Genomic DNA, 12029 nt, shown 5'->3' with positions numbered 1-12029 from the left:
AAAAAAAAAAAAAAAAAAAAAAAAGATAGATGTACAAATCAATAGAACAGAATAGAGAACCCAGAAATAAACTCATGTATATGGCCAACTGACCTCCAAGAAGAGCGCCAAGAGCACTAAATGGGAAAAGATAGTCTGCTCAACAAAGGATGCTGGGAAAACTGGATATTTACACGCAAAAGAATGAAGTTGGACCTTTTTCTTATATCGCATACAAAAATTAACTCAAAATAGATTAAAGACTTAACCGGAAGACCTAAAGCAATAAAACTTCTAAAAGAAAATGCAGAAAAAAATCTTCAGGACATTGAATGTGGATATGACATGTTCCACATTCTTGGATATTACACCAAAATCGCTGGCAACAACAACAACAAAAAAATCAACAAATGGGATTGCATCAAACATAAAAACTTTTGCTAATCAAAGGATGCAGTAATGAAAAGGCAACCTATAAAATAAGAGAAAATGTTTGCAAATCATATATCTGATAAGAGTTAGCATCCATAGTATGTAAAGAATTCCTACAATTCAAAAACAAAATAATCAAATTACTCTATTTTAAAAAATAGACAAAGCAACAAAAATAAAAATTGACAAGCTGTAACCAACTAAACTAAAGAGCTTCTGCACAGCAAAAGAAACTATCGACAGAGTAAACAACCTACAGAATAGGAGAAAATATTCACAAACTATGCATCTGACAAAGGTCTAATAATCAGAATCTACACAAAACTTAACAAGCGAAAAACAAACAAGCCCATTAAAAAGGGGACAAAGGACATGAACAGACACTTCTCAAAAGAAGACATACATGCAGCCAACAAGCATTTGAACAAAATGCTCTACATCACTAATCATCAGAGAAATGAAAGTCAAAACCACAGTAAGATACCATCTCGTATGAGTCAGAATGGCTACCATTAAGAGGTCAAAAAATAGCAGATGCTAGAGAGGTTGTGAAGAAAAAGAAATGCTTAGACAGTGCTGGTGGGAATGTAAAGTAAGTTAGTTCAGCCACTGGGGAAAGAGGTTTAAAGATTTCTCAAAGAACTTAAAAGTGAATTATTACCCGACCCAGCAACCCCATTACTGGATATATACCCAAAGAAATGTAAATTGTTCTGCCACAAAGACACATGCACACATATGTTCATCATAGCACTATTCACAATATCAAAGACATGGAGTCAACCTAGATGCCCATCAACAGCAGACTGGATAAAGAAAATGTGGTACATATACACCACAGAATACTATGCAGCCATAAATAAGAATGAAATCATGTCCTTTGCATTAGCATGGATGCAGCCAGAGGCCGCCATCCTAAGCAAGTTAATGCAAGAACAGAAAACCAAATACCACATTTTCTCACTTATAAGTGAGAGCTAAACATTGAGTACACATGGACACTAAGAAGGGAACAAAAGACACTGGGGCCTACTTCAGGGTGGAGAGTGAGAGAAGGGTGAGGGTCAAAAAGCTATCTATCAGGTACTATGCTCATTTACCTGGGCAACCAAATAATCTGTACACCAAATCCCCATGACACACAATTTCTCCATGTAACAACCCTGCACATGTACCCCTGAACCTAAAATAAAAGTTGGAAGGAAAAATAATAGACAAACGACTTAAATAGACATCTTTTTCCCAAAGATTATATATAAATGACCAACAAGCATATGAAGGGAGGCTCAACACCACCAATCATCAGAGATGTGCAAATCAGAGCCACAGTGAGACATCACCTTGCACCCTTTAGGACAGCCATTACACACACACACACACACACACACAAATAGGTGCTGATAAGGATGTAGAGAAATGGAAATCCTGTGCACTCTTGGTGAGATTATAAAATGGTGCAACCACTACGGAAAACAGTATGGAATTTCCTCAAAAAATTAAAAGTAGAACCACCAAATCATCCAGCAATCCACTTCTGGGTATTTACCTAAAGGAACTCAAAGCAGAGTCTCAAAGAGGTATTTGCATACCCATGGTTACAGCAGCATTATTCACAACAACCAAGAAGTGGAAGCAACCTGTATCAGTCAGAATTCTCCAAAGAAACAGACATATATATATATATATATATATATATATATATATATATTTATTTATCTATGCATCTATGATATAGATATAATATCTATGTAGATATACATGAGACATCTATATAGAGAGACATAGATATCATATATATGAGACATTTATCTATGGGATTTGTAAACAGGTATCATATCTATATGAAATATAGATACATAAGAGGAGATTTATTATGGGAATTAGCTCACATGATTATGGAGGTCAAGAAGTCCCACAGTATGCTGTATGCAAGCTAGAGAACTAGGCAAATTTATGTTGTAATTCAATTGAAGTCCAAAGGCCTGAGAATCAGGGAAACATACGGTGAAACCCCAGTCTGAGCCCAAAGGCCTAAGAACCAGGGAAGCCACTGATGTAGCTTCTAGAGTCTGAAGGCCTGAGAACCAGAAGCTCTGATGTCTGATGGCAGAAGATGGATGTCCCAGCTCAAGAGCAGGAGGGAGGTGGGGAGAGAATTTGTCCTTTCTCAACCTTTTTGTTTTGTTCTGGCTCATCCACATTGATGAGGGCAGATCGCCTTTATTCACCTGCCAGTCCAAATGCTAATATCTTCTGGAAACAGCCTCACTAACATACCCAGAAATAATGTTTTACCAGCTATCTGGGCATCCCTTTGCCCAGTCAAGTTGACACATAATTAAACATCACACAACCCAAACATCTGAAGAAAGATGAATGGATAAACACAATGTGGCATATACATACAAAGGAATACTCTTCATCCTTTTTTTTAAAAAAGGAAATCCTGACACATGCTACATGAATGAACCTTAAGAAATTATGCTAAGTGATGTAACCAGACACAAAAAGACAAATACTTATGAACCCACTTATATAGTTAATGTAAGTACTCAAATTCATAGAAACAGAAACAGTCATTATCTGGAGCCTGGGAGTGGGGGAAGAGGAGTTACTTAGTTTTGCAAGATGAAAAAGTTGTGGAGATCTGTTTCACAACAATGCGATTATATTTAATACTACCAGATTTTACAATCAAAAAAATGGTTAAGATGGTAAAATTGCATTATGCACTTAACTACAAAAAATCAAAGCACTGGCTGGGTGCATCCTGCCCAGAGTCTGCAACTGGGGCGCTCTGAAAGGAGAGGAGCTACAGCTTCCCACAGCTGCCTACAGGAACCCATGGCTGCCAAGCCTGGAGCAAGGGCCATATCCAGATGGCCACCATCTGCCTCAATAACCGTGAAGTGCACAAGCTGTAAGCCTGGGGCCAAGTGGACCAAGGTGCCCCAACTCAAGGAGCAGAACAGACAGGTATGAGGCATCGACTGGACCTCAGAGAGTAACCTCATCGTGACCTGTGGCACAGGGCGCAAGGCCTCTGTGTGGACGCTGACAGGCTAGGTGAGTAAGCCCCCACGCACTGTGTGTGCTGGGCCCACAGGACAAATTTGCTGTGGGCGCAGCTGCATGTCATTGACATCTGTTATTTCCAGCAGGAGAATAGTGTGGAAGTACATCGAGAAGCCCATTGGCTCCACCGTCCTCAGCCTGGGCTGGCACCCCAACAACGTGTTCCTGGCTGACGCCTCCTACGACATCAAGCACGAGGTTCTCGGTCTACATCTAGTGGGTGGAGGAGCGCCAGGATCTCCACCGTGGCACTCCAAAATATCCTTCGGGGTGCTGACGTCTGAGGCCAGCGGTAGCAGCTGGGTGCTTGGTTTGGCCTCTCATCAGCGGGTGCCCCACGGCCTGGGTTAACGTCAAGACAGCACTGCGTGCCTGGCTGATGCCAACAAAAGGAGGGCCTTGTAACCCTGGCCCCTACTTTCATCACAGAAGGCAGCCTGGTGGCAGCAGGCCGCAACTGCTTCCCGGTGCTATTTTACAGTGGCGCCCCGTGAGCCTGCAGCCCGCCAGACTCCAGATGCCTGGGCGAGAGGGAGGACCGCAGGGCCCGGGAGCAGCCTCCACTTGCCGCACAAGTACAGCCTCAGCCAGGTCTGGCCCAGAGCCGCGGTTCTGGGCCCCAGACATGCCCAGCGCCTCAGCGAGGACCTCAGGATCAAGTGACCTGTGAGGAGCACGCTTCCCTCATCCCAGCTGACCGGGAAGGGGCCCCCAGGGGCTCGGGGAGGCCGCCACTCTGGATGTGCCTAACGTTCCTAGGGACCCGTGTGAGACCCCGTCGGGGCTGCTCCCATGGAAGGCGGGGGAACAAGTGGAGAACTCTTCTTACCTGTTCAAGTGCCATTTTCTTGAAGAAATGCTTTTGTTTAGTGTAGAAAAAGAAAAGAAAAAACACCATGCTGGTGACAAACTGCTTCGAAGCATAAAAAGATAATTTCCGAGGGAAAACTCATTTTTTAAAATTCTCCAGGAATTACATCAGATAATTTCTGATGTAATTATGTAGGTTTTTAAAATTAAACCAGGAATTACATCAGATAATTTCTCTTCGACCCAAGAAAGCTGTGGGTGGATGGGGACTGGAGAGTGGGCTGCCTCCCCAGCTACATCCACTCCTCCTGCCCCGCACGAGAACATGGAGGCAGCGACTGGGCGACCCGCGGGTCTGCCACCTCCTGGTCTCCCTGCGCAGCCGGCCACCAGCCCAACCACCTTTCAGGGCACGCTCTACTCTGCCACCCTTGCCTGCGTGAACCCAGGCAGGAGGCGGGCCTCCCGGCCTCGTGCCCACAGGTTTGACTTGTTGGCAGCTGAGGGTCCTGCCCACCCACAAACTTAGCCAATCGCAAATGGAAGAGGGCTTGACTTCCTTGAGGGCCCTATCAGAAGAGAGAAGGCCAATGCCACCTGCCCATTATGGGCTGAAATGAACTGTGGATTTACCTAAGTAACGGATTCTCCCGTGGTTAAACAACCAAAGAGAGAATGAACAGAATGAACAGAAAGCGACGCTGCCAGGCCAGGTGAGGCAGAAGAGTCTGGAGGCAGAGAACCTAATGCTGATTCACACTGACTTTCTAGAATTAGAAAGGAAAACCCCAACTTTCCACACCCAAGTAGCAAAAAAACCAGAGGCTACTCCCTTTGCAAGTACCCTCCCCCCTTTTCTGCATGGCAGATGGAAAACTGAAAGTATCTCTGGCTCCTTTCTGCAACAAGACATTGGCATAGGAGTGTAACTTTGTAACTTCACTGCAGCCTCTGATTGGTTGCTTTCCACAATCAGACACTTGCATAGGGTGTAACGTTTGTAACTTCAGCCTCTGATTGGTTGTTTTCCACAAACCAGACACTTGCATAGTGTGTAACCTTGCAACTTCACTTCAGCCTGATTGCAGGCCACTAATTCATTTACATAGGATACACCAAGTAATCAATGGAAAATTAGAAGGTATTTAAACCCCAGAAAATTCTGTGTCGGGGGTTCTTGCACCCCTGTGGAATGTACTTTTGTTTTCAATAACTCTGCTTCTGTAGCTTCATTCTTTCCTTGCTTCGTGTGTTCTGTCCAATTCTTTGTTCAAAATGCCAAGAACCTGGACACCCTCCACCAGTAACAGAGATACTAGGCTTGCACAGACCTCCATTTCCTTTTATTGTCATTTCTTCAAGCGGATTCAAAACTAAGTGGAGTAAGTAGATGCTCAGTTTATTGTTAAGTCTTTATTTACGGTACAGGTCTCCAAAAGTTCAAGGCAGTTATCTTTTAAATAACATGTCAATCATATAAAATAGCTAGAACCAAAGTAGAGAAATATATACAATATAATACATTAAGTACTTTCAATATAGTTGCATTTTTCATATTACATTAAGAGAGGCTACTATGATTTACAATGTCATTTCTCTAGTTTAAAATTCAACCTGTCAAAAGACATAATGTACATTTTTTACAAAACTGACACAGCAGTATTAATAAAACTGCTAATGATTGTAATTTTTATTTTTTCTATAATACACTGCCCCTGTGTTACAAACAACAACAAAAAAAAGGCATTGCACAAGATGGTTGGAATACTGCATAAGTCAGTATCTTAACACTTGAGGAATAATGAATGGCCTGACCGGTTATACAATCAGGCTCACTTACAACAGCTTTCACTCTTCAAGCTCAGCAAACTTCTACAGGTAATTACTTTCCTTAGCAGTTTTACACAAGCTCACTGCAAATGGGTGAAATGCCATGAAGCTGATGACCACAAAGTCATCACAAAAGCTGATGTCAATATAACCCTACTGTTTACAAGGCCTATTAAAAGCCAAAGCTAGAAAACCACTCACTGCTAAATCATGGAAAAAATTCGTTTGTAGGAAATTTTGAATATCTATAAAGTATTCAATAGATTACAAAAGAGCTTGCAACAGCTTGTTCCCATTATTTTTCTTAGGTCAGAATTAGAAAAAAGTAAATCCTTCCTATTTTTTAATAAGTTTTGATGGCCTCAAAAAGCTTCATATTTATAAATAAGATTTTTATACAAAGTAACATGTTACTGGCATAGTTTTCTCTTGCTACTATCAATTATTCTTGGGACTCATACTGTATTTTAAGGAAAGAAGTATTAAGATTTCTTACTCATTCCTAACTTTTCAGAATTAATATGCTCTAGGCCTTGAAGGAAGGGAAAACAGTCACTCAATACTTAACACTGAGTAGCACAATATTTGAAATATCTCATATCTATGATAGTGGCCTAAATAAGAGCAGCAAAGGACCAGACATACAGTTCTACCACTCAATAGGAAGTTAAATTTTATATTTCTCCTTCATTAATACTGTCCAATTTTAAAAGGAGAGATTACCCTTGCAAGGCAGCAACTATTGCTTCAGAATGTGTTATATTGAAAATTTCTGCCACAAAGTTACCTACGAAGCAGCAAGGCAACAGTACTTTAAAACACAGTTTTTTCAAGTCATGGACACAGAAAACAAAATCAACAGGACACATTATTGTCAGAAGCCATTCCCATGGTGAATTCCTGCTATGCACATAGAACTGAAACTAAAAACAAAGAAACAACCTGATTGCAGCTAGGGGATGACACCTTGTACTTCAAGTGTTCTTGACTACAGGAGTACAGGAAACGGACAGGATAAATAACCCTACGTATCCTCCCAGAAACAATGAACAGAGACAAAACAGTGTTGGCATTTTAAATCAGATACAAAATCCATTGTTCTGGACACCAAAGTAGTTAATAATGTTCCACATTTTTTTTAACCTCTGTACAGTTCCTTTAATAGTCTTTGATTTCAAAACTAAAATCATCAGTGTTTTGTGTATCTTAAAAGGCACATGCACATTTTTAAAAGTGGTCAAGTGGAACTTAGCATCACATTAGTCATAAGTCCTTGGTCAACTTGCTTCCAGTTCAAAACAAACCACATTTTTAATAAGCACCAAATACTGAACTACTGCCTTCATTCTCTAAAGCAAACTTTCCATAATGTTCCTACTTAAAATATTCATCATACTGTATAACTAAACTTGTCCAGATGTCTTATTACGTGAAGGTTAATGTGCTATTATTATAGGCAGTCTGAAAACAGTGAAATCCTTACAACTTTATAAATCCCTAACTTATCCTTGTTACAAAATAGAAGTCAAGTGGAAATATTCTGGGGTTGCAGTATTTCCTCAAAGATAGTTTACAACTTCTGATCACTTTTTAAAATAAACAAAAATGCTATTAAACAAGACGTTCCTTACAAAGAATAATTTTCTTTGTTTTGTTTTTGCTTTTTTGAGATGGAGTCTCTCTCTGTCGTCCAGGCTGGAGTGCAGTGGCACTATCTTAGCTCACTGCAATCTCCACCTCCCAGGTTCAAACAATTCTCCTGCTTCGGCCTTCCCGGTAGCTGGGAGTGTGCCACCACGCCCAGCTAATTTTTTGTATTTTTAGTAGAGAGACAGGGTTTCGCCATGTTGGCCAGGCTGCTCTCAAACTCCTGACCTCAGGTGATCTGCTGGCCTCAGCCTCCCAAAGTGCTGGTATTACAAGCATGAGCCACCACACCCGGCCTATTTAACATTTCTCAGCAGTCAGAACTAGCCAATATACAGAAAGTTAGAAAATGGGGATGCCCACTGTGGAAATTTTTTGAATTTATAGATGCCACTTAAATTGCTGGTTATATTGAAAAGACACTATACCTCTGTTTAAAAAAAAAAAAAAAAAAAAAAGTTTCCTTCTCAATTTCTTAGATTGGGCCTAATTTATTTTTTATATTTTAAAAATCCTTCATTAATAATTATTCCATTAAGGTTTAGTGACTACAGACTCATTTACTAATGATTTACTATGATACCCTGAAAATAGAGAAAAAACCCTGGAATATGAGCATATGCAAGTAAGTGCAGTCTAATATATTAATTGCACAAAAGTTTTAAACAAGCTTTAAAAGTATCTCCAAAAAAGACTTTAAAAAGCTGTAGCCTCCTGTCATCCACAGAGAAGACAGAATTTTAAAAATATCAAACATACTCGAAACCATGCAAGATGGGAAGACAAAGAACATGACAGGACTCCCAGTTTAAGTCAAATTCCTCAATAAAACAATAAATGCCAACGTTTAACTGGCCGTTAATGGAATAAATCAGAATTTCTGTAAAAGTTTCAGAAATTCTGATAATAAGTAACATTAAATGATGACAGAAAAACACAAAACAAATTCAGCAGCTCTACAAATGCTTTCTGAGTAATGTGTCAAATGTGATGCCAGGAGAGTCAATTTATGAGACATTGTTTTCTTCTTAAAACAATTAAGTTAGCAAATTCAACCCATTTTTCACCCTATCTACTCATCTCCAACTTTAGCCCTTTAAAACATGTCTGTATTTTAGCTTAAGTAAGAAAATTTTCATGCCACTTCCCAACCTACAGACAGCTAATCCACAGGAATCAAAAACCAAAGTGCAAATTCATGGATTTTTTCCATTCCATTACGGACAGTCTAAAGAGCCACAGAACTGAAAAGTTTGCATACAGTAGTGAATATGATGAAGAAATAAAACATGTAGCTTATTTTTGGTCCTTTGTTCCTGTCCCCTTTTCCTTCACAGTCCATTTCCAAATATGTGCTTGATTTCAGCAATTCAGACCCAAGCCTGTCCAGTGGTCTGGTACCATTAGGAAATACTTGTCCATTGCCTCACAAAACCTAGTCCTGTACAACTCCGGAGACACCACTGTTGGCATTTTACCTAAGATTATGAAAGAGAAAAGGGGAAAAGCTGTTATATAATTGACTGGACAACTGAAGTTAACCAACCATGTTCTTTCATATAAACTGCCATAAAGATACACACGCCAGAGCAGTCTAAGTGAGCAGGCAGGGTTATCTGCTGTGCCACATGCCATGGGACAAGGTCCTGCCTAGTAGGAGTTTCTATTTAAAAAGACTAGCTCTTGCCTAGAGATGAGAGATATCTAAAAGCACAAATGAGGCAAATTTAGAGAACTTGGAATTCTCAACTGTTAATTAAAGACAATCTCTTATTCAGAACATCTGGCTTTTAAAAAAAATCTTTTTGAGAACCTCTGACATTTTAACACAAATTTACACCCAATATTTCCTGACCTATACAAGTCTCATTATTGTTTGGTCATTTTAGAAATGACAATGAAATCAGAAATAGCTACTTATTTTTTACAACTAAAAAAAGAATCAGTATCCACTTTTAAAATTTTAACTGGTAAGAAATACATGAGAACAATTTAAACAAAACAAAAATTCTACTCACCTTGTCCTCCTAAAATTCCTGTTGATTTCACAACCATCTCAAGCTTTTTGTCCCATGTAAACGTTCGAATATAATCTAGGGGTAGAAGGAGTAAAATTAGCAATAAAGCTATGTTAATAAATAATCAAATGACAACAGCAATGACTATTACTACTATTTCTATGATAGTTAACTTTTATTGAGTGCTAACAATTTGCTACGTGCTATTCTCAGGGCTTTTCCACATTAATTTGTTTAATCCTCACAACAATCACAAAAGGACTCATTTATAAGTGACTTTTTGAATTCACATATTTTTGGTAAAGATAATGAAAATGAAAACGAGGAAAATGAGAAGAGACTAGAATAAAAAACTGTTATTTTTGAAATTACAAATGCAAGTTTACGAAAATATTCAATAAGCTATTATTAGACCAGGTTCGATACAGTCTTATTCATGAACTATAAGTAGGGTACACACTGACTTACCTATAATTCCAACTACTAGCTCATTGCTAGTATCATCTCGCCCAACCAGCAAAGAATAATCTATAATGAGGTGGCTAGAAAGGAAATGGGAGTCACTATGGATGGAGGTTCTCAGCACGGCTTTGGAATGAGAACGAATGTATAGAGGGTTGTCCCGAACCATCTTTAGGAGATTTTCGTCTAGCAGGACCACATCACAACTCTCTTTTCCAGTGTCAGTTTTTACATTCCGATTCCTAAGAGAGCCCTTCAAATCAAAAACCTAGCAGAAAGAAAATTCTTTGTCATTTATGTATGGGTTGCCACAAATGATTAATGTAATTAAATTAAAAAGGCAGAAAGACTCCTTATAGTCACTACCATTATATACACTCCTAAATTTTATTGAAAAATTGAATTGTAATTTTTAAGTTTTTAAATGCATGGTGATATAATTGTGCAGTACATAAAATACACAGTAATATAATCCTATCATATAAAATTAACACTTAGATACTCAATTACTGAAACATTTCTGAATACACTGGCCAATTTAATTAACTTTAAGATACATTAACAAGTATCTCCAGAAATGTATCATTGGATCACAAGGCAGTGTTAAAAAAAGAAAAAGAGAGAGAGAGAAAGATGCAAATAGTCTTAAGAAACAAAGTTTTAATATCAAACTCTGGACAATTACTTACGTCGATGTAGAAGGGCATTATGTAGGAATACTTGGGTGGTAGCAAAAGCAGTGTACTCAAAGGACAAAGGACTTGAGTACCAGAACCAGTACAACCTATAGCATATTCTGCAGACCAATGCCGGTCAGTTGCTTCTGGCTCACTATGACATTAGGGAACTAGTGCCAGAATATAAATCAATTACATTATTAAGCATATTGTTTAGTTCAGCTGACATTTTTCTCATAGAAGATGTTCTCAATGAAGAAACCAGTGCACTGAATTACATTCTAGCACAAGTTCCTTATCTCATTATAGTCTGGAAACAGTTCAAGGACTAGCACTTTGAAGAGCACTGTTTTAGAATCTAGACTAACCTGAGTCTAGGAATAACTGAGTGATTTTGATGAAGCACTTAATTTCTCTGGGCCTCAGCTTCTTAATCTTTAAAGATCTGCCTTCTTATTCCACCAATTCTGTGATTACAGAATATTGGATACGCTGAATTTTAAGACCACTCCACAAGAATAATTCCTCTTTATTCTTTCTCCAATGCTGAGCAAGTCAAAAGTTAAATATGGCCTAGTAATCAAAGATAAATACTCACTATAAAATGTTACCCACTGATTCATTATATTTAAGAACCAAAAGTACAAAAGTTTCTAGTAGCTAAATGCTTCACATAATCCAATACCCTTACCTGTGCCATCTTTCTCCCATAGAAAAGGTTTTCCATGACAAGGAGATCTAACTTCTTCTCAGTGTTGTTCTGAGAGTTCTTATAACCAATTCTGTAAACTCCAAGAATTTTGGCCAACGCTGTGGGCCTCTAATCAAGAGAAGGTCAAAGTAAACTCTTATCAAAAAGGGTTATTTATAATTTAATACCAATATAAGGATCATCCATGTAATAATAAACATAATTTTCTATTAGTACGACCAACCAAAGGACCTTGAAAGAACTCAAATCCAGGCCGGGCGCGGTGGCTCACGCCTGTAATCCCGGCATTTTGGGAGGCGGAGGCGGGTGGATCACAAGGTCAAGAGATCGAGACCATCCTGGTCAACATGGTGAAACCCCGTCTCTACTAAAAATACAAAAAATCAG

At 39.0% G+C, this 12029-nt stretch overlaps 1 protein-coding gene across 17 annotated transcripts in view; it reads right to left on the bottom strand.

Annotated features, from left to right (window-relative positions):
- Positions 1-5674: 5674 nt before the first annotated feature.
- PIKFYVE (phosphoinositide kinase, FYVE-type zinc finger containing) overlaps positions 5675-12029 on the bottom strand; it is a 90160-nt gene continuing 83805 nt past the window's right edge. For all 17 annotated transcript variants that reach the window (XM_017546729.2, XM_017546734.2, XM_017546735.2 and 14 more), the window contains 4 exons: positions 11622-11750; positions 10260-10521; positions 9792-9866; positions 5675-9251 (listed from right to left, as the gene is read on the bottom strand). In XM_017546729.2, coding sequence (XP_017402218.1) covers positions 9136-9251; positions 9792-9866; positions 10260-10521; positions 11622-11750 — 582 coding nt within the window. In that variant the 3' untranslated portion in view covers positions 5675-9135. The remainder of the gene's footprint in view (positions 9252-9791; positions 9867-10259; positions 10522-11621; positions 11751-12029) is intronic.

Source organism: Cebus imitator, unplaced genomic scaffold (genome assembly GCF_001604975.1).
Source record: "Cebus imitator isolate Cc_AM_T3 unplaced genomic scaffold, Cebus_imitator-1.0 Scaffold191, whole genome shotgun sequence".
Classification (NCBI taxonomy): domain Eukaryota; kingdom Metazoa; phylum Chordata; class Mammalia; order Primates; family Cebidae; genus Cebus; species Cebus imitator.
This window is presented reverse-complemented; position numbering and strand designations above follow the sequence as displayed.